We start from the raw sequence: 24,677 nt of genomic DNA, 5'->3' as shown, positions 1-24,677 counted from the left end.
CATGGCGCTTTGATGAGAGTGACACGTTTATGAGATATTTGCACTGAGCTCTTATTCTTTTGTATGTGTGAGACTTTGGCTCCAGTACAATTAAATACATGTTTCAGGCTGAGGACGAGGGTGCAGATCAGTGGGAACACATTAACCCCATTGCCTCATGGGAAGAGGTTCAGCCCTTTAATCTGATGGTGCTTCTGCTAAAAAAAAAAAGCTGAAAATATGCTAGGTGATGTATTATGTATGCTGTTAATCAGTAGTTTTTATTAAAGCTGCATAATATATCATTTCAGCATCAACTTCGCACAATTGGCAATAGTCACATCACAGGATCTGCAATGTCAGATAAAGTTAAGTTTGGTTTTAGTTGATACATCCATTAGGAAATTTGAATGGGATTATAGTTAACCAGGACCACATTTTGAAGTTTAACAATTATAGAGTGAACTTTGCTTTGTTTTTAAGGCCTATGACTGTGAGATTCCAAGAGTATTTAAACACTTTGTGTATAGGGAATGATAGCACTTGTACTGTAGTTTTTATTTCCTTGACTTTGTCAATTGGTAAAGTTTTTTTTTCCTTGCCTCTGTTTCCACCGGTTTTGTGGTCAACAATTCATCTGTGCGTGTCATTAAGAAAAAAGGTTTGATCTTGTAATCTAAAATTAAAATGTGAAAATGCACTTAATGTTTTTTTTTTCTCTGTTAAATTTTCAGATAAAGTGATTTTGAGGTACTTGGCCATGTCCCTTAAACTGTCAGTTTTGACAATAAATACGAATAGTGAAGAAGCGGAGGTGTCTGTTAGGACGTAAAAACTCTCCCGTCAACCTTTACCCGATCTTTCTGAATTAAACGCCTACTTTACTACATCCAATCAGCTCACAGTAGAAAAAAACAAACCACGCCTACTGTTTGCTCATTTAATCCATTTTTCTAGGAAATGTGTCACAATAAGGAAAAAAGTCTCAGCTCCCAGTTCATGCAGACTTTAAGTCTTTTAGAAAACCGTAAAACACTGTCGATTTAATTTATGCAGATTATTTGTCCTACGAAATCATTCCAATCATTATAAAATGATAAATTATTTCCAAATTAAGCTTTAAAGTCATCTGATGAAATTTTGTTCATATCGCAATATATAATCGCAGAAAAAAAAACATCATAATGTCAGTTTTTTCTAATATTGTGCAGGCCTAGTTTATATTGACATCTAAAACTTTGTTAATTTAATAAAATTATAACAAAAATAGTAGCAATAAAATTAAGTGATTTTGTAGTTCACCCAAAATGCCAATTCTGTCATCATTTACTCACACTTACAAATCTTTAAGAGTTTCTGTCTTGTCTTGAACACCAAAGAAGATATTTAGAAAAATGTTGGAAACCTGTAACATTGACTTCCACAGTATTTGTTTTCAGCCATTGCTGAACTGCATTGTAGATTTGTCTGCACTGCTTCAGAGGCATTGCTCGCTGCAAAACTCTCAACCTTTTGACTTGTCAGCCAATCAGATCACTTTATGCAAATACACCAGCTCAGATAGTAGTTGATTGCTGACTAATTTCATTGGATGACACTGCTATGACGATCGTGTCAACCCCAACTTTTTCCCCTTCTGGGTGCACCTCTGACTGGATCTAGTGGACTCAGACACGATGCAGAACGAATTCACGCTGTTTTTTAGCACTCCTAAAGCACATACAGTAAAGCACAGCTACTATCTCAAAAAAATCCATGTTAGCCATTTAGCAACGAAAGTCAGCGGGCAGACAGAGTCTCTGCCCATAATGCGAATTGTGAAGTGGATTTGACCTGTAAATGAAGTGAGTAAACTCAAAATGTTCACTCGTCTATTTAAGTGCGAATAGTGCAATTTATTCCTGTGTCCCACGTCTGATGTGAAAACAGCATTAGGTTACAGATTTCCAGCTTTCTTCAAAATAATTAAAGTAAACAGTTATAAATCAAGATATTAAAATACTTTCTAAAGGATCATGCGACACTAAAGACTGGAGTAATATCCACTAAAATTTTAGATTTGACATCTCAAGAATAAATAACATTTAAAATGACATAAAAAAACATATTCAAAAAGTTGAAAGCTGTAATAATATTTTACAGCATTGTTTTTACTGTACTTTTAAAAACATTTTGCGACCTTAAAAATTATTTAAATAGCAATTGAAAAAAATAAGAAAAAATAGATAATTATAAAAATTAATAAAATTAAATAATAATAATATTAGTATCAGAAAAAAACAGAACTCTAAAATAATAAACTGCTCTCTCTCTTTCTCTCTCTCTCTCTCTTTCTCTCTCTTAAGATCGAACTGGCCGCTCACAGCCTGTATGATAGTCATCCAAATGCATGAATTTTATCACGGAGGAGCAGCACAAATTGTTCTTTTATGGATGTCACCCTGAGAAACAATTACCTCCCAAATAGGGCTTGATATGCTGTTAGTTTACACGTTCCATGATTAAATGTTTTTAGAAGTTTTTTTTATGATTTCCGATTAACATTTTTATGGTTTTATTTTTTATTATAATTGTATATCCAAACCTTTTCCTCTATATAACGGTCATTTTGGAGCGTCTTTAAGAACACGTACACAAGTAGAGTGTGATGATTTGGCCACTTGAAATGCCCTGCGTGGGACATTCAATAACCCGTTTGGATCTCAGCCAGCGAGTGAGAGTGTGGAGAACATCTGGTGTGTGAGGAGATATCATAAAGCAGCTACAGTTGCTCTTTTAATCACTTTCACTTTAATAAAAGAGCGATGGACTCCTGCAGGGCCGGGCCTCACACATCACCAATGGAGAATTTGCACACATATGTCAGATCAGTCCTGAGCTCAGCAGCAGGTCGCCGTCATTCACAGCAAGGCCACCAACACTTTCTGCTTTCACTTTTGTTTCATTCTGATGTAAATACATCCCATTCTCTCTGCATGTTTTCTTTTTTTTTTTGTAGAGAAAAACATTTTTATTTGCCTTTTCAATAATAAAAATAATACATATAAAATAAAAATGATTATATATAGAGTCAGATAATATTTATTTTATTTGAACATATTTTATTTCAAAGATGATTTTTTTTTGCTTAAAAAATAAATTTTTGCATAAAACAAACATTATATATATATATATATATATATATATATATATATATATATATATATATATATATATATATATATATATATATATATATATATATATATATATATGTTTTGATTACTATATATATATATAGTTCAAACTGAGCATCCGAATAAGGAAGAAAGGTGATATAAGTGACTTTAAATGCGGCATGTGTTGTTGGTGTGCCAGACTGGCTCATCTGAGTATTTCTACTGGGATTTTCACACAAAACCATCTCTAGGTTTTACAGAGAATGGTACGAAAAAGAGAAAATATCTAGTGAGTGGCAGTTCTGTGGAAGCAAATGCCTTGCTAATGTCAGAGGTCAGATTGCTTCAAGCTGATAGAAAGGCAACAGTAGCTCAAAAAAACACTCGTTACAACCGTTCATAACACGTCCAACCTTGAGGTGTATGAGCTACAGCAGCAGAAGACCACACCGTCTGTCACTCCTGTCAGCTAAGAACAGGAAGCTGAGGCTCCAATTTGCACAGGCCCACCATAATTGGACAATAAAAAATTGGAAAAATGGTACCTGGTCTGATAAGTCTCAATACCTGCTGCGACACTCGAATGGTAGGATCAGAATTTGGTGTTAACAACACGAAAGCATGGATCCATTCTGCCTTGTGCCTCGGAGGAATATTTACAGTAGCCTACCTTGTTGAGTCTATGCCATGAAGGATTAAGGATGTTCTGAAGGTGAAAGGGGGTTCAACTAGTAGGTAGTTAGGTGTACCTAATGGTCTGTGAGCATGTTTGTGTGTGTGTGTATGTATATATACATATATATATATATATATATAGGCTATATATCAGGCTGTTTTCTTTTTTTGCAAATGTGTGTTTTTAGGATACGTATGAACACAAGCAATACAATTAGTCTATTTATTACGGAAATGTTTAAAATGTCATTTCCCCAACAGTATGTTATTGATCATCAGTTTAGATTTTATGCAAATTTCCTTGCTTCAGTTTTTTTTTTTTTTTTTGGTTCAGTGCACAGTTTTTCTCCGTATACTTTAGCCTGGGCTTCAAAGAGACAGTTGCAATATGTACTTTTAGTGTGCAAGTGCTTTAATGCTGCTCATTTTGGCCTTTGCTCACACACACAAACGCACACACACAAATACACACACATCTAAACCCCTTGAACAGCCAGCACAGCGTCTGTATGGTGTGTGTGGTCCTCTCAGACCCCCATTAGCCATCCTCACAGTGTCTCTAGAAGAGGCCATCAGCACAACAATAGATTCCAGCAGTGTGCGAGTGAGACACAGGTACTGAAGAGATGAACCCTGCTAAAGCCCTCTAGCATCTTATGGCCTTCATTTACACCGCTTTCAGCTTTAACAGCTTACTCTTTCTCTTCCTGGGTTTCTCATGTGAACCATCGCAAAAGCAGCATGGAAGATCAGGCTGTAATACCCGAAGGATGGTTGTATTCTCAGATAGACATTCAAACGTAGCTGGAATAGAAACTTTGTAGCAGGTAAACAAGGCATCCTCACCTGGATATTACATTTAGCTGATTTCACATTTATGCATCCTTGGTAATTGTATGCTCAGGTAAGAGGGATTGTTAGCTATCGTTCTGGCAAGGTTTTCTCAAAGTTATGAAACATTAGGAAACATTCTCCCTGTAATGGTAATTAGGGCAGTGCAATATGACATTTTCATATCAAAATATAAGTGATCTTAAATCCTGATAATGATAGATATCATGATAAAGTACCATTTCTGTAAATGTAGAAATATAAAGTACTAACACAGTATAAAGTAACAAATTGTGAACGCATTTTCAAAATTGCAACTTTCTCACATTGCTGTTCATGCTTTTGCCTGCATGTAATGTTGTGCTCAGATTAGAGGTATACCATGAGCAATGTATTTTGTATCCAGAAAATAATCTAATGATAGAGCATAATTTGAAACGATGTTTGTTTGTTGTTTTCCCCCGTACAACATGCTGCATAATGTCATACTGCACAGCCCTTATGGAAATTGAATATTTGTTCAAAGTTATCTGGATTTTAATAATGTTCTTAAAAGCATGAACCCAAAAGCATTATTTATACAGTATAACTACTGCATTTACAGGCACCCGTTTATGCTAGCAGTTGGGTTAACCTGCTTTTATCAAAGTAAGACTGTGTGTCCGACAAAGTGTTTTTTCTTGAGCTGAGTGTTTGTTTGCTGTTGTGGTCAATGGCAGCGCTGCATTTTTAAGTGTCTCCAGCATAGCAAGGTGATGAGAGGGTGTTTCACGATCAGTGCTGAACGCTCAGCATTTTTTCAGTCATTGCAAGTTCATCAGTGTGACTTGTGAGCTTGCAATCCAATGACAGTAGAGGAGGGGCAGGACAATATCGTGCACCTGTCAACAAATAGTCTGCTGAAGACTAGTCTACCATCTCTTTCTAATGGTACTGCGGGGATAGTCTGTATTAGGGATGCTCTGATCGATTGGCTGGATTTTCCTTGGCCGATCTCATGAACGATCGCAAATGGTTGTTTATGCGTTTACAAGCAGAGGAAGATGCATGTGCGCACCTGGGTTATACATACAGCAGCTACTGCATGTATTGAGGCCTTTTTACATAAAACATTTCTGTGTTTTTGACAATATTCTGAGTTCACTAAAACCTGGATGGAAATATTAGTTGAATTAAAAAAAAAAACTTTAAAATGATATTTTTTAACATGAATATTTAATAATATATCTTCTTGTAGTTAACATATTGCAATAAACAGTAGTTTATAAGCTCATTTCCTTTTAGTAAAGAAGTAATTGATTTATAGGAGTACATTTGAACCTTTTATGCATCAAGTATGTGCTCTAAACTTTTTATTTTGGTTTAGACGATAAATTCTTCTTTTATCATTTGCAACGTTTTTAAATTAAGTTTTTAGTAAAATTTCTTAACATTTTTTTTTCTCTGTTATATAATATGTTTTGTAAAACTGCTTCTGACCATGACATTTTCACACCTAAATGGTTAAAAGAGACTTAAAAAAAATTTAGGACAGCGCTAGAAACTATGCTATGCTATGAACAGCTTAAGCATAAACTAATTTTCATAACTAAGCATGCAATAACTTGTAATGTACAGTACATCCAAAAATGACAATGACCCAATTATTCACTCAACCTCAAGCTTTTCGCAATGCATATGACGTTCTTCTGTAATACAAACACAGTCGGAGTAGTTTTAAATTGTATCCTGGCTCTTCCATCCATTGTCAATCTAACTCAACAGGGGGTTAACACACATCTTATGAGGAAGATTACTGTGTTTTTTTAACAAAAAATATATAATTTTTTTTTTAATTATAAACTCAAATCACTGATTTCCGGCACGCTGCCAACTTTTCATTCTAGACAACTTTTTTGAGTAATATACTGCACAATGTAACTTCATCAACCTCTTTGGTAAACAATCTGTGTGGTAAGTGGTTTCCATTAGACACATCTATTCCCAAAATCTCCACTACAATTCTGTTTTACATCATGTGTCTTTTTACAAGGGCAGTGCTCGCACTAAAGTTTAGGCTTAAGGCAAAAGAGTGGAATGCAGAATCTGGGAAAAAAAAGGTTGAATTTGTAAATGGATGTATAGCTGGATATTTAATGTTGCATTCTCGGCTACTTCATTCACTTTAAATTCCTTAGTTTGTTTACAAGGTGTCTGAAAAAAAAACAGGTAGAATATGGTACATAAACAACAAACCATTGCTAAACTTTTTGACTGTGTTAGGTCCCCAAAAAGTTCAACACACCCATAAAACATGTTAGACTTCAGTGAGATGTTGTTGGCCCTGCTAAGCTGCAAGTTTAGACTACTAATATGGAGTCTAAGTATGCATGACTACATAAAAATGGGCATTTCTAATGCTCGACTGTGTGTTCTCTCTACAGCAACAAGAGCAGGACCCCACTAACTTGTACATCTCCAACCTCCCGGTTTCGATGGATGAACAAGAGTTGGAGAACATGCTGAAGCCTTTCGGACATGTCATCTCCACACGGATACTCCGAGATGCCAACGGGGTCAGCCGAGGGGTCGGTTTTGCCAGGTAACCTTGACAACAGACACTCTCTTTGGCACTCGCAAGACTGGACAGAACGTTTGTGCAAGAGGGCACATATAAAAACATCCCTCGTTTTCTTTCTTTCTCTGCTTTTCTCCCTTCTTCTCTTGTGTGGCGCGTGTGGGGCGGGTTGGCTGGTTTTCAGGGTCACTGGCTGTGTAAGAGATCCCAGCAGAGGCTGCATTTGTGTGTGTATGTGTGTGTGTACGAGTGTGCCAGCCAGGCAATTAGCCGTTCAGCCATGATTGGGTGAGCAGAGCTGAATGGGGCCGCACAGAGGAGAGGAGCCACTCCAGAGAGCACAGACTAAATCAAGACTCCCAGCAGCCCGAAACAAACACTATATAACACCCCTGCCGCTCTTTATTTTCCCCCTCTCCATCTCTTTCTCATTCTCTAAATTAACATATAAGGATGTTTCTTCAATTACCAGAACTTTAATGTCCCAGTGGTTAAAAATAATAGATTTGAACTTGGTTTTGTAAAATGAGGATCTCTGGGAACTTTTTGTAATGCCTTTCTTTTTTCAGTTTAATTCAACTTATTTAATAACTTTATTCTGTTCTTTTATTATTTATTTATTGTTATTATGCAAAAAGATACATAATTAAAAGAGACAAATATGTTTAAAAACATTAATTTAACCCTTGAATGCACATCTAAATTCTCTATCTATCTATCCATATATCGATCCATCCATCTATTTATCTATCCAACTATCCGTCCGTCCATCCATCTGTCCATCCAGTTGTCCATGTTTCTATCCTTCCATCCATCTAATTGTCCATCTGTCTATGCAATCATCCATCCATCCATTTAATTGTCCCCCTATCCATCCATCTATCCATCCATCCAATTGTCCATCTATCCATCCATCTATTCATGCATTTATCCATCCATCCATTCATCCATCTATTCATCCATCTATCGATCTGTCTCTCTATCTATATGTCCATCTATTCATTCATCCAGCCATCTAGCTGTCCATCTATTCATCCATCCATCCATCTAATTTTACATCTATCCATCCATCCATTCATCCATCCATCCATCAGTCTGTCTATCTTTGTCTATCTATTCATTTATCTATTCATTTGTCATTCTGTCTGTCCATTTAGAATCGGAATCCATCCATCCTTCTATGTCTATGTATCTATCCATCCATCCATTCATCTAGTTGTCTATCTATCTATCTATCTATCTATCTATCTATCTATCTATCTATCTATCTATCTATCTATCTATCTATCTATCTATCTATCTATCTATCTATCTATCTATCTATTCATCCATCCATTCATCCATCCATCCATCCATCCATCCAATTTTCCATCCATCCATCCATCCATCCATCCATCCATCCATCCATCCATCCATCCATCAGTCTGTCTATCTATGTCTATCTATTTATTCATCCATTTATTTTTCCTTCTGTCTGTCCATTTAGAATAGGAATCCATCCATCTATTGTCTGTCTATCCATCCATCCATCCATCCATCCATCCATCCAATTGTCCCTCTATATACCCATCCATCCATCAGTCTGTCTATCTATGTCTATCTATTCATTCATCCATTTATTTTTCCTTCTGTCTGTCCATTTAAAATAGGAATCCATCCATCTATTGTCTGTCTATCCATCCGTCCATCCATCCATCCATTCATCCATCCATCCAATTGTCCATCTATATACCCATCCATCCATCAATTCATCCATCCATCTAATTGTCTGTTTATTCATCCATCCATCCATCCATCCATCCATCGAATTGTCCATCTACCCATCCAATTTTCTGTCTATCTATCCATCCATCCATTTTATTGTCTGTCTATCTATCCATCCATCTATGCATTAAGATATCTATCTATCTATCTATCTATCTATCTATCTATCTATCTATCTATCTATCTATCTATCTATCTATCTATCTATCTATCTATCTATCTATCTATCTATCTATCTATCTATCCATCCATCCATCCATCCATCCATCCATCCATCCATCCATCCATCCATCCATCCATCCATCCATCCATCCATCCATCCATCCATCCATCCATCCATCCATCCATGAGACACACCCACCCACCCATGAGACATACTGTATAATGTTCAAAGAAAATCAAGGGAAATTTAACTCATAGGCAGAATATTTTTATTCAACATAATTTCTCATCAAACCGCTGATGTACTTGTATCAAATTATTCCAAAGTGTGCAAACATCATTTGACTTTATTTATTTTAGACATTACCGAGCCACACTGTTTGATTTCATCTAACCCTATTACAATAAAACCGAATGAAAATGCATAATTTATATATGGTGAAAATTACATTTGTTTTGATTACAAACAGGACATGATTTTTTATGCGTTCATATATGTCTACTGGTGGAAGATATTGATAGACAAGTTAATCTAGTGAGCATATAAAAAGTGTTTTAATAGAGTTTATTTTTCTGAAGTCCACAGGGCCAAAAATGTCTACAGCTGACGAAACATGCATGAAGTAGTGTATAAAAAAGTTAAAGCTGTTGAGTTTTCCAGTGCAGTCATGACCGATAGCTTTAATTCAGATCGCTTCATGCTGTGTGTTTCTCTTTCTGCCACAGAATGGAGTCCACTGAGAAATGTGACGTGGTGATTCAACATTTCAACGGAAAGTTTCTCAAAACCCCACCAGGAGTTCCAGGCAAGTGTCAACAACGCAGTGTGTTCTGACAATATTGTGTGCTAACCAGGTGCAAAGCCATAAAATGACAATCAACCAGACATTTTGTGGCCCAATTGCTGTCTGTCTTTTTTTTTCTGCTCTGTCCCCAGTAAAATCCCTTTGCTCTAAAGTCCCTCTCCATATAACTGTAAATTGAAAGAATAGTTCAGCCAAAATAACATCATTTACCCGCCCTCATGTTGTTCCGAACTCATATTTTTTTGCGAGTAAATTATGACAGAAATCTAATTTAATATGTTTTGGTTTGCTGTGATTCCGTTTTTGATTTTGACAGCATAATTACACCTTATAGCGTCAAGCTTTAGATATATACTAAACCCTGGAGTTCAGCGTGAACCAAACCTCTAGTGTGAGGAAGTACACGTCTCCCCGCTTTGACTCATCAGCTTCATATGACAGGATCTGATTTATAGGTTGATTAAGGTTTAATTTAAGCCTGGTGTGCCTGAGGAAAACAGCTCCCAGAGGGCAGCAGAATGTGCGGCGTATACCAGAAACAAACATTTATACTGAAGACAGCTTTTAGGACACATTTAACTTGCATTGTGTGATTTATTTCAAAGCGAAACACAATTTGACAGAAATATGATGGAGGATCAGACTTGATTTTATTTATATGGAATAAATTGGATTGTCAAAAAGGCTTTGATATTATTTATTAACATTTTTGGGGGGGGGGATTTCAGTCATTATTTCAAAGACTAACCAGTCAAATAAAAATCAAGTATAGTTTTTACAATGTAAGTGCTTTAAAATAAAATAAAATAAGACTTTCACTTTTCTGCTTTATGCCGCGTTCACTTCAATTGTAACTGCCATAATTCTGTCTTTGCTTATTTTAATGGAGTCATGAGTTTTTACGATAAAGATTTTGACTATTTTCTTTTTTTAAAAAGCTCATTTTTGTCATGTTGTGTTCCTCCTCATCAGGACACACCTTTTGAATAGGCATTACTGATTGTAGACTTAAACCTCATGTACACTGGGACATTAATCACTTGAGCTTACTGACTGCTTTTTACTTTTTAATTTTTACTGCCTGTGAGCTGAACCAATGTGCAAAATCATTCCCTGTCATGAGATGGTGCTTAATTAAAAACAGAAATACTCCAATACACAAGGTGGCACTGCACAACTTTACGTTTCTGACACTCGCTTGTTGTGTGAATGGCACTCTATACACTATGCACTTATGCACTTACACGCTCTACAGAAGAGTGTACTCTAATATTCTTTTACTAATGAAAAATTCTAATGTTTTCCTAGATGTTATTCGACAATTGCCAAATTAGTGAAATAAATGACCAAACTACCAAATAGTAGCTTACATGAGTATAATCACATTCACCATCAGGAGGCGGCATAATCACTTATGTGGGAGAATTTTGCTTTAACAATCCAAAATAAATAAAGTAATCAAAGTCAGTGCTCAATAGCTCCGCCCCTTCTGCTACTTGAGCAAAACTGCAGACGCATCATCAGTTTTTTCAGAAAACATATTTCTAAAGGTGCTGTTGACTTTTTCCCCAGATGTTGGTAACAACCAAAGAAATCCATGTATGCATAGAAAAAAAACGAATTAGTTTTCAAATGAAGTTATGCCAAGTAAAATGAAATGACATGGGGAAAAAGTGTTGAACACATGAAGAAAGGGAGGTGTAGAAAAGCAGTGAAAGCCCAGATAGCAGCTGAAATCTCTCAGTAGTTCTTCAGCCACCCTCTGCCCTTCCTCAGTGTAAACACCTACATTATCAAGATGATGAAGATGAAACCAGGGTGGACATTATAGCAAAACAATGATCAAAAACACAGCCAAAGAACTTGCCTTTTGAATCCTATTTGATCAGCAATTCTTGCGATCTCTGCTAGACTATTTTTTGAGCACCACCATGTCATGTTTTACTGTTGCTTCAGCAGCTCATGGCACGTGAGTAAAGCACCAATCTCGTTGGTTGGCAGCTTTTTAACATAGCACGTCAAACCAAAATACAAGTGTTTTTTATGCTTTTATGCATGCTGTTTTGCATGTTAGTGTGAACTCAGTAGCACCGTTTCTTTGTCATGTGGTGTTAAATGTTGGCGATAATTGCACATGATAATCTTCCCCTGGTTGGCACGAGCCTTCAGAAGTAAATGGCCACTCACTGGCTAGTAGTTTGCATATTAAATTAATTTGAAAAGTTTGAAAATGATTTTAAAAAAAAAGTTTGAGCATCCTACATAGACGGACACTGATGTGATTTAGGTTTAAAACAGATAAATGCTCAATACATGTCAAACAATCCATAATTGCATAATGATAACAGTATTACTGTTGTATAAAATGTAGTCTGTACATAACCACCTTACTTTAAAATGAGGATTCAGTCTCGAATCATCCCGTGTTTGTAAACAAATTTGCTATAAAAAGAACAAGAACAAAAGACCAATTTCATACTGAAGCAGTCTGAAACTTCATTCAAATTAAAAGATCAAGCAAATATTGTTTTTCCAGTACATGACCCCAAAAGCAGGGGGGGTGCTTGGGTGCAAAATTACTTTACAATATAATGACTACATTCTGCCATGAATATTCCTTTAAAAAAACAATCCAACTTTTATACAGTGACAAACACTCACAGTGCACACAAAAATATTGTGTAAACAGTGTTGTTTAGTAGTGTAGTTTTGCAAAGCTCAGGGTATTTTCCTCAATACTTAGTGTTTGTTCCACCCCTGTTGCAATTTTTTTAGCAGCTTTTTCTCAAGTTTTAGCATCATTCAAAGTACATTTTTGACTACTTATAAATGCATCATGATTATTAGTAGACTATGAGTAGACTACTCAAGTATGACTATTAGGCTGTTTTGCTGTTTTATATTTGTGTTTTTTTTTAAGATTTTTGGATGAATAGAAAGTTGCAAATATACTATTGATATCTAATAAATCTAAATGTAGAATTGTTGAAAAAAATACAACAACTGAAATAAAATCATACTGAGCCCAAACCTTTGAATGACCTATTAAATGTCAAATATTTTCTGATTGCCATTTTTATATGAATAACAGGGTAGTGCAGAAGGAAACTGTTTATTTTAAAAAGTGTATTTGTTACTTAGCATCTCTGTTCAGAAATTTTGAATTGTTTCTCAATCAATAATTTGATTGTCCTGACTTACGAACAAATTATTTGTTTGCCATTTTGCCATTTAGAGCAAGCGGCTTTTCAAAAAGAAAAAACAAAATTACTTTCTATTATAATGTCTAAATACTGTCATGGTATTTTAAGAAACAATCACACTTTTATACCACAACAAACACTCAGTGCACGCACAAATAATGTGTAAACAATGTTTTTAATAGTGTAGTTTTGCTAAGCTCAGGGTATTTTCCTCAATAATGTGCTTGATGTTTGTTCCCCCGCTATTGCGGAGCTTTTCTTGTTTCCCTAAGAGAGAGAAAAGGCGAGCAATAGCTGCAGAAATTCAGCTGGAGAGGTTAGGGAGGATGAGAAAGAGAATAGGTGATTCCTCTTGGATACTGTGTGTGTGTGTGTGTGTGTGTGTGTGTGTGTGTGTGTGTGTGTGTGTGTGTGTGTGTGTGTGTGTGTGTGTGTGTGTGTGTGTGTGTGTGTGTGTGTGTGTTTTATGTTTGAAGGAGGCAACGGCAGAGGGCTTGGGGGGGGGTGTAAAAGCAACTGACAAGACAGAGAGAGAGAATAGGAAGAGAGAGATTGGAGAGGGCAGCCTGCAACTCTGGCAGTTGCTGTGTGATTTGTGGGGTGTAGCGTGCGGCTCGGTGTCAGACCCAAAGACAGAGGGATGATGGATGACTTCATCTATACCTCTCTCTCTCTTAAAGTCTCTCCCTCTCTCTCTCTCTCTCTCTCTCTCTGTCTCCTCAGTACTAACAGACTCCTGGCCAACTCCGTCCTGTCTGTACGTTTACACCGTGTCTTAACCTGGTGCGACAGGAAAAAGGCGACAAGCAATAAAAATGTCTTCCATGTAAATCTGAGTTGCTGCTAAACAGCTGTGACTGCAACAAGCACTGAGCGATTTTGTTTTTTCAGTAACTTGGTTTCTATTTCTGCTGCATTTCAGTGTCCTCAGATGACATATCACATCTCTAGACATCATTCGCCTAAGATTTAGCATTCATTTAGCTTTCAAAAGTTTAGGGTTTGCAAGTCTCAAAAAGGCAAAAGAAACACAGCATAAACTGTAATACTCAAATATTGTGACAATTTTGCGATACATTTTGGGGTGGCATGATGGCTCAGTGGTTAACACTGTTGCCTCACAACATTCTGGTTTGAGTCCCTGCCATACATGTCAACACTCCTGTTTTTCCTGGGATTGTCCTGTAATTTACAATTCTATCTCGTTATCATACAGTATTGGTATTTTCCCATAATTCTCCTGTATTTTCAATCTTTTCTATGAAAGGTGGCAATAAACATTAAAAGGCCGATCCTCCCTATATGCAACCCATACAGCCGAACCACTGGGGGTGACCTCTTAAATGCGATTCTATTCTGTGCTTTCATTTTATATATGCATGAAAACACTATGAAATAAATATAAAAATGGCAGGGTTCCCTTCTTTTCTATCACAGACACTGTTTTCCCTCCTATGCAATCCATCCTACACTTCCGAAACACTAGCTGGCAGTAGGTTTTTATGTTCCTCTGTGTCGAGTTTCTTCGCTGGTGTTTTGTTTTTTTCTGAAAGCTACCCTAACAAACAAGCAGCTAAAACTTGCTCATTCAGAGGCAGGAACCGGCGAACGTGCAACAACTTATCATAAGGTAAAGACAACTCAAGTTTCCATCTGAAGCTCCTTCATGGGACTTGACATTTGTAAACACTCACTCCAACAGAATAGAGCAGCTCTCAGCACCGCCCACACTGGTCACAGCTACCAAGCCCACCAATCACAGAGCTTGCGCTAAGCTAGCGCGTGAAGGCTGCGCCGGACCATACATTTCCCAAAGGAAAATGAACGAATTAACGTCATAAATTTATATTTGTTATGTACAGTTTTGGAAGTGTTTTCTGATATATTTAAAATGGAATTTATTGTTAAGGTAAAGCAAAATTTTTAGCACTAGTCTTTAGTTTTTAGCATCACATGAGTTTACAGAAATAACTATCATGTGATTACTAGTATTCCCTTACTATTATAAGTGTTCACCATCACGGACCATCATGCCACACTTTGAGCTATATTTTATTGTAGGGATGAAAGGGATGGTAAGACAACAGTGGGATTAAGTGGAGGGGAAGAGGGAAAAAAAAGGAACAGGTAGGTAAGTTGATCTCACGATGATGCCAAGAAACTCAGAGTGGGGTACTATCTCTGTAGTATTTTGCTAGAGTGATTGGACCCCACAATTCAACCTAGGAGGGAAGAGAGGGTTATACAGATTTTTAATGGGAGCAAGGAAATAGAGGGAAGGAGAGTGATTTCAAGAGAAAGAGAAGAACAGTGCTAGAAGGCTAGTTTGCCTTAAATAAGTTTTACAAATTGGTTAAGGAGGCAAAGTGAGGCGCGGTCCAGCTGCCGAACCTTTGTTAACAAGTTAACTCCATTTAAAGGTCTTAAACAAAGCTGTTTTGTGTTGCATGTTTTTCTAGGATTTTTGCATGGATAAAAAGTTATAAATGTTTTTGAGAAATCTAAATGCCTAATTGTTGGGGAAAAAAACAACAACAGCTAAAATAAAATTGTACTGAACCCAAAACTCATTTTGTTAGAATTACTGGCTCATGCATGAGGAAAAAACAAAATTTGTTACTTAGAATCTCTCTTCAAAACCCAGAAATTGTGAAAACAATTGGATTTTCAATCAATAATTCTGATTCAAGAACAAATTATTCTGGCCAGCTTTGTCATTCACATTGTACACATTGTAAAAATCAAATTGTCCCCAAAAAACTGTGTTGAATTGTGTTGTTCATTTAAGCATAGTTTTTAAATGCAAGCGACTGTTCTAAAAGAAAAAATGCATATTAGACATTGCCATATTCTCTTAAGAACACTTAAAATATAGTCAGGTACAATAGGCCCCCTTTTTACTATTATAAAGGACTATTAAAAAGGTCACAGTTTAGGACCCCAAAATACAAAATAATACAAGTCTAGTTGGTCCCCATCCATGTGCATTGAAGGGAAAAATGCAGCTTGAACATTCTTCAAAGCTTCTCCATTTGTGTAACATAAAAGAAAGAAACTTGTATAAGTTTCATACATCAAAAGGGACAGTAAATGAAGACAGGCAGTCTATTTCTTGGTGAACCTTCCCTTTAAAAAGCCATCTTGAAAAAAAAGAAAAAAACTTGTGCGAAATGAAAGTCAGAGAGTGAGAATGAGGCGATATTGTGCTCTTAAAGTCAGGAATATTGCTACAATCTTCAGCCTTCTGATAATGCATTCAGCCTTGAAAAGGAGCCATGCATGTATTGATATCCAGGTTTAAAGCTCAAAAATAGCGCCTCATCGATTTTTCTCTCCCTCTTTTTCCATCTTTCCATCTATCTCTCACTTACTATCTAGTAAGTGGATCACACAGGCCTGTGGAATAACTGTGTTTTGTACAAGTGCTGCCTCTTGAATCTCGCTGTGCACAGAAGATTCTCTCAAACAGGTGTAACGTTATTAAAACATCAGATATAAAAGAGATCAAATCTGCTGTGTGCTTTTACAGTAAAGAATTGTGCACTTGGACTGCACCTATTCTTCTTACACTGGTTGCTTTTTTAATATTTTATGCGTGTATTTTATTTAAGAGAGAAAGAATGAAAAGAAAACTACATATGTATTTATCTATTAAAGGGATGGTTCAACACAAATTGGAAATTCTATCATCATTCACTCATCCTCATGAGTAATGGTTTCAAACCCTTAAGAAATTCTGTTCAGCTTCAGAATACAGATGAAATCTGACAGTTTTTGTTTTTTAAACCCAACACTCACCCCCTAAACCTCACTCCCATCCGGGTTTCAGCACCAATGTAACCCATCTGGTTCTACGCCACCCAACCCGTTCTGAGCTGGTATCAAACCGGCGACCTTCCGCATGGGAGTCAGTTGCTCTACCAAGGAGGTTAAAGACCATGGCCTCTAGCGACTGGCGCTGGTGATCTACCTTTAGAGGTCAGAGCAACAGTATCATTTAAATACTAGCTTTAAAGGGTCACGAAACACCAAAACACATTTTTGAGCTGTTGACAGTTGTATATGTGTCCCACACTGCTAAAAACACTAGTAAGACACATATATTTCACTAAAAAGTGAAAATTGGTTGTTCTTGCATTATTTCGAGCAAATTCGTACTTCCGGCTTGAAACTAACTTTTGAAGCAGCGTCACGGCCATGAGATATTAGAGTGTATTTCAGCATATCGACTGGACGTCTCTACATGGGAGTACTGTATTACCTCTCCGAGTGTGCTGCATTAATGCATGATTAAGGCTTGGTTTAAACCAATCAGCGCGCTCTATTGTGCAACTTCATTGATATTAATTAATGTTACAGTGTTTAGACAGCAGAGACGCCACATTATGTTGGCAAAACAAGCGTGCAGTGTTGCTTTTATAATTTGCTGCAGTGAAGGTTTTGTTTTCTTTTTCTCTCTATAAGAGCGCAGCTGGACTCACGTGTGGATTACAGTGCACGCGACGCTCGACAACAATACGTGTCTAAGGAACATTGTTTACCCGAGAGCTTTTCTCATCTGCAAATGGTGAGAACCTGATTTGCTGCTCGTCTCCTCTTAATAAAGACGCGGTTCTAGTTGCTGTTGCTTGTCCTGTCTCTACAGATTTGGTAAGTGAGCGACCAGTGGTCTTTGTTTATTCAGATGACAACTATTACACCGAGTGTAAACATTTTAGCACCACAACCAAACTATTATCATCAGGTAGGATTTTCACCACATTTTGTGACCGGAATTACACACATGGCTTTCTGACGCTACCTGCCGAGTGCATCTAAGTTTCCGGGATATGTAGAGTTTTTTTTCTCTCATTCGCCGGGCGATATCATACATTGCATGAAAAATACACACTTAGAGCAGCTCCTCGAATCAAATATCTCGTTTGTCACGAGGGGCATGAATGATATTCCTGAATGAAAGAGCCAAACTGCAGTTAAAGTCCACCATTTAATAATTTGGCAAATAATTTGATTACTTATGTCCAAGCAAACACAGTCACTTTTTCCCCTGTGTGTGCTGAAACAAGGGGGTTTCATGGCCCTTTAAAGTGACGTTAGTGAATTAGCAACTGTTCTGTGCTTTTCTATGCTGTTCTGACGTCAGCTGCAGATGGGAATGAATGGCAGAAAAAAGTAGTTCCTCAGACAAAATGATTTTTAGACTCTTCATGTTTGATTTTCTTTTTTATTTAAACGATTATTTCTTTGAACTGTTGTATAAATGCAAAATCACACTGGTAGCAGTTCCATATGGCTGTAAATAGTCACTGGTGGGACATGAAGGAACTGAGTAAACGTACGCCTTCCACCAGTGCCGATGCACAGCCATATCGCTACTACTCTTGTGATATTGCTCATATATAAACTCATTAAACACAGATAAAACGATGTTACCCATAATATTTACAGTAATGTTATCTATTTTACTTTCACAACATTTATTCATTTTACAGTAAATAATATAAATGCCTGCAAACCATTATTATGATACATTGCTTTTTAAAGAGCTCAGAAGACAATGTCCAACAACATAACTGCAACCCATAAGATGTATTTCAACATAATTCAGTGACTGACTATAAAAACAAACAGAAACCGTTTCTCCATATGCTTTTGTGTTTTGAGAAATGACACATCATATTATAAAGAAAACATATCAGTCAATTGCAGTCTAGAACAAGCTATGCGGAATGTGGCGTTATAATCACTGCAAGCTGCAAAATGAATTGCCTTCTTGTATTCTATTGTGGATTCAGCACACTGTTGTTTAAAATACGCACATTTAACAAAACCCGGGCATCAGCGAGTAATCTAAAGCATCTGATTGAATACTTTGTTCATTAGCTTAACAGAAAGGTACGATTGGTTATTTATTCATCATTGCAAAGTCATGCATAAGCAGATGAATCTGAAGCAATGTGCACATCTAAATATAATGCAGCGTTTTTATGCTTTTCAATCACTTTCACAAATAACTTCTGTCGCAATTTGTTTATCAAAAGAAAACATGTGCATTGTGGTTGAATTTGGTAGCATCGTACACTCAACCCCTAATAATTTATAATGGTCCTTGCAGTTTTCCATCATCTAGTTGTGTTCAGTTTGTGAGATCGACCACATTTAGTGACAACCTATCAAGTCATAAAATGTGATTATCACTCAATTCGTCTAAGCATCTCTAATATCTTTGGTTTAGTTTCTTTAAAACGTTTTTAAAGCTGACTTGACCTTCCCAGAACTGTCCTTAACACTATAATATTAAGGGATGCACTGAATTTCTGGCCGCTGAAAATCATCAGCCCATTTTTAATTTTTCAGCCAGAAGAGAAAATGGCCAAAAAATGCAACATAGGCTCATTCTGAAAATCTAGCCCTATATACATTTCTGGAGATTGCAAATGAAGTAGCCAAAGGCACCTACAGTATGGCTGCATTTTGTGTTTAAAACGAACGCTACGGGGTAATATGACACCTTTTTGCTCTTACCAGCTGTCTGCTGACCTCTGTATGAAAAGCTTTTCCGCTGTCATCAGTTTGTCCAGTGGCTCGCTGCGTACATCGGCAGACTTGTGATGTGGAGCAGAATTGACAGCAACGACGGGTTCATACACAGCGGCCCCTGGTGGATTTGCGAAAACAGAAACTGCAAAAAAATATTTATGTTCTGTGACATAATAGTCGCTCTCTAGAAATGTATATAGGGGTACATTTTCAGAATGAGTCTGGGTTGCAAAAATATGAGCCGATCCCAGAATTTAATTTCGGTTCATCCTACTGAGGGGCCATTCACACAGAAGGACATTGCTTAACTACTTTTATAATTTTCTCCATGAAACATTATCTGCATAACAGCTGAACAATATATCGTTTCAGCATCGATGTTGCAATGTGATCATTCGCAATAGTCACATTGCAGGATTTACGCAATGTTAAGTTTGTATCACAATTTATTATTTGCATCTGTTTTTGATGCTTGTGATTGCATAAGGATTTTAAAAGCATTCGGGTATAAGAAATTCTACCACTTGTGCTCCTAACAGCAATTCATTTTAATTAATTTTGTTTTTAGAATTCAGTTACCTTAACTTGATTAATGTTAGACTCTGGAAATGATAACTCCTTTATTTCAATTGTATCTTTTTCTTGATTATATTTATAAATTGTTATGCATGAAAACACTCACAACACATGCAAATACGGAAGTGCACTGCAAATAGCACAGACCAAATCGGAAATGTGGCAGGGAAATCGATTGATTGATTATTAGATTTTATGGAGATGCACTTCCATTGCAGAATCTTGCCAATTGATCTTGCATTATAAATTATTTCCAAAATTAAAGATATTAAGTCATCTGGTGAAGTTGTATTCATATCGCTTTATATATCCCTAAATAAAATAAAATAAATATTACAATGCTAAATTTTTCCAATAATGTGCATCCCTAATCTACATTACATTATTGCTGATCTATTTGCCACTGGAAAATACAAGCCCATAGGAAACTCTTGAAGGAATCTACTGTGAATTATTGTTTTGACATTATTCCTGCACTTCTCTATTAAAGCCCAAATTAAATCTGTTCATCTTAGCGATCTCTTCAGATGACTTGGAATAAACTGCTCAATTTCTTCAAATTTCAGAGAGAAACTGAAAGTTTGAAAATACTTTCAGTGAAGGGACATAAATCTCAAATTTAATTAACAATATCATCACTTTTGTTCCATTGATCAATGGTTTTATTTTGAGGAAATTATGTCAGAATTTAGATTTTGAGGTGAACAAAACCTTTAAATGTGATCTCTTTTATCATACGACTTTCGCTCTCCTCGTTGCTTCCTCGGGCCTCCATCTGCTGTAGGTGGTGTGTGTGTGTGTTTGCTCGCGTGTTGTCCTGATCCAGCTTACTCAGTCTTTTCTAACAGGCCACGACGGGGCCATCAGGCCGGCACGCTCTCATAATTACAGAGGCTCTCAGGCAACATGCTGATGCTGAGCTACATAATGATGACGAGCGTGTAACGGCATGACCCCTCCATCTCGCACCAGCTCCCTGTCATGGGACGTCCAGCGCTCTTTCCCTTCTGCTGATCTTCCTCCTGCCTGACTTGTGTCAGATCTTGGAGTGCGTTTCAGGCTATTTGGCTTACATACTGATCTCGACCTTAATCCGTTGCCCTTTTTTTTTTCTCTCTCGCTTCCTTCACACTACACTGATAAAAATCATACTTTGAACCAAACTTAAGAAAATAACTGTAATTTGTTACCTCTAAAAAATGATTTTTTTTTTTTTTTTCAAAGTATAATTTATCTTTGGTTTAAACTTTTAAATGTATTTTTATCTAAATCAAAAGTATTTGTTGTGGTAAAAATGACATTCACACAAAATAAAAATATTATTTACTATACTATACTATACTAAACTATACTATGCTATACTATACTATACTATACTACAGATAGTTGTTTACTATTTTTAACTCCGTTGTGCATTAATGCATTAAAGGCCACATGCATAAATACTAGAGTGACTTATAGTAAATATTACTGTAGTGTTTTTGAACCATACTACTTTAAGGTTCTTGAATTAATTTGTTGTGCTAAACACTATAGATTTTGTTTAAACTATACTAAGGTAAAGTACTTGAAGTTGTGGCGATTCTATACTTGCTATGTTAGCACAACAAATATAGTATTATAAACATTTCTGAATGCGGTAGTAAATACCATAGTAAGTTTTTCTAAACCATACTATAGTAAAGTACATGGATTAATGTGTTGTGGGGATTATATAGTTGCCATGGTAACAAAAAAACAATAATATAAACAAATAGGGACCCTATGTTTTTGCTACACACAGCGTCACACTGTAGATCACAGTGTAGATTTTTATTTTGGAAAAAAACATTTTCCCTACATCAAAGTATAATTTTGCTTTGACGAGTTTATATTAGTCTAAATCAAAAACAATTTATTATGATGACAAAAAATGACATTCACATAGACTAATATTGTTTTTTATATTTTTTGATTTATTTGTTTTTGTTTTTTTTACTTTGCAGTGTAGATTTTTATTTTGGAAAAACAATCTTTTTTTACTAATATCAAAGTATAACTTGGCTTTGACAGATCCTAAAAAATGACTAGGTCTGCACGATATTGGAACAATCTGACATGCTCAGATGTTAAATTGTTCATCCCTAAAAAATTGCTGTAATCTATTACAGCTTTGATTTATATTTTTTCTTAAAGTATAATTTAGCTTTGGTTCAAACTTTCAAATTTGTTTTAGTCTAAATCAAAAATATTTATAGTGATGAAAAAAAAACAATTAAAAAAAAAGACTTTCACACAGACTAAGGGTGCTTTCACAACTGTGAATTGATTCAGTTGTTCCGAAACAGAGATTACAAATGTTACATTGTTGCTCTTTGCTCTTGGAGCGGTTCGCTTTCACACTGCAAAGTTTCTAATCGGACCAAAAGAGCTAAAACAAGTCACGTGCGAGTAAACTCTCCTTACATTGGTCAGAGTGTCAGGGTTTATTTTGCAGCGTCCCGCTAAGCTGTCAGGAGAGGTGGTGGTTTGGTGGTGATTGACAGGGTGCGCGCACATGCCAAACACACATGCCAAACGAACCGCGCTAACTGGGCAAACGAGATATGTTCCGAAACAAAAGTGTAGGTGTTAAAGCACCCTTATACTATTTTTTTATATTTTTTTATATTTTTTAGTTTTTTGATGAAAGGAAAAACGAGATTGTTTTTCCAATATAAATATCTGCGCTGCATCAAAATATAATTTAGCTTTGACAAACCTAAAAATGACTAGGTCTGCACAATATAGAAACCATCTGACATGCTCAAACGTATATTGTTCACCCCTAAAAATCACTGTAATTTATTGCAGCTTAGATTTTTTGTTTTTCTCAAAGTGTAATTTAGCTTTCAAACTTTAACATTTATTTTAGTCTAAATCAAAAATAATAATTATGACGAAGAAATAAAATGACATTCACAAAAAGCACTAATTTAGTACCAGTTTAGTAATAATTATTTTTTTATATTATTATTATTTTATTTTTTTTTTTTTTTACTTTGGGACAGTGTTTTATTTAGAAAAAATATATATAAAATTTCCCCTTACATCAAAGTATAATTTTGTTTTGACAAACCTTAAAATGACTAGGTCTGCACGACAAAGGAAAAATCTGACTTTGCAATATTTTGTTTTGCTGATATTTGGAAAGATTCCATTCATTTATTTCAACTGGGATGATACTTTCTCTATGAAGTGCAGCTGCATAAATGAAAATGAATCACTAGCAACAATAAATAAATAAACAGTGCTATATGGTTTTCAGGGGAGTCTTTAAGTACACAACAGTATTCAAGTACACAAATTGAACAATCAAATGTAAAATTTCATGGTCATGATTGTATAAATAATAATAATAAAAATATATATTGAATACTATCTTTATCTTTTTACCTTTAATAAATAATCTAATCCTGCGATGTGACTATTGTGGATACACACATTGTGATATCGATGTTCAAATGATATATTCATTCATTCATTTTACTTTGGCTTAGTCCTTTCATTCATGAAGGGTTGCTTCCAGCATATGCTTATCCAGCATATGTTTTACACAGCGGATGCCCTTCCAGCTGCAACCCAGTACAGGAAAACAAATTATATATTCTTCAGCCCTAAAAATGACTGTAATTTGTTACAGAAAAATGTATAAATTTTCCTCAAATTATAGTTGTGTTTGGGTTGAAACTAAAAATGTAATTTAATATTAGTATTAAATATGTATTCTGCCCAGGGAGAAAAATACATCCACTTGTTTTTATAGAGACCATAAATTAATGGTTTATAGTATTTATTTAGGAAAAAATAATTCCAAACAAGGCATGTCCTCTTAAACCAGTTGAACATGTAAAAAATACCTAGGTCATACCATGACATCATACAAATGTGTGTCCCCGTAAACCACCAAAACCAGTACACACACAATTACACACATGTGCGTTTATCGTGGACTGCTTCAGTGGGTTGTAATTGAAGGTAAAGAGAGAAAGGTGAAGGTGCAGTTTACTGTGACGCGAGAAAACGGCTCTGCTTGAGAATGAAAAATAGCAGATTGAAAAGGGAATGTGTTGATGTAGTGAAGGGTCAAGGTTTGGCTGCTTGCTTGGGTCCTGTGAGACTCTGCTGGTAGATGATGTAACTACACTTCTTACTACAAAACAGTTTTCTTTATTGAAGGTCATGCAGAAGTAGTGGCAATTGTGACAACATAAGTGTAAATATACAGACAACTTAATTATTACTCATTTCTGTTTATCACTTAGAACAAATGACAGTAATAGTAATAGTTATAGTTGATAGTTGACATAGTAATAGTTCAGTCTAATATTAATATTTCAGTATTAATAGTTATATTTCAGTATAGGGTTTTTAATATTTTAACAGTGCCTTATTTATTTTTAAAGAC

The 24,677-nt window shown here is 35.8% G+C and overlaps 1 protein-coding gene across 14 annotated transcripts in view; it reads left to right on the top strand.

The window, feature by feature from the left end:
* rbms3 (RNA binding motif, single stranded interacting protein) overlaps window positions 1–24,677 on the top strand; it is a 264,037-nt gene that overhangs the window by 149,482 nt on the left and 89,878 nt on the right. For all 14 annotated transcript variants that reach the window (XR_012391550.1, XM_009292543.4, XM_009292541.4 and 11 more), the window contains exons 5-6: window positions 7,067–7,224; window positions 9,853–9,932. Coding sequence is in view for 13 of the 14 variants with exons in the window: in XM_009292543.4 (XP_009290818.1) it covers window positions 7,067–7,224; window positions 9,853–9,932 (238 nt within the window). In the remaining variant the exon portion in view is untranslated. The remainder of the gene's footprint in view (window positions 1–7,066; window positions 7,225–9,852; window positions 9,933–24,677) is intronic.

Source organism: Danio rerio, chromosome 16 (assembly GCF_049306965.1).
Source record: "Danio rerio strain Tuebingen ecotype United States chromosome 16, GRCz12tu, whole genome shotgun sequence".
Classification (NCBI taxonomy): Eukaryota; Metazoa; Chordata; class Actinopteri; order Cypriniformes; family Danionidae; genus Danio; species Danio rerio.
Note: the sequence above shows the minus strand (reverse complement) of the source record. Positions and strands in the feature narration are given on the sequence as shown.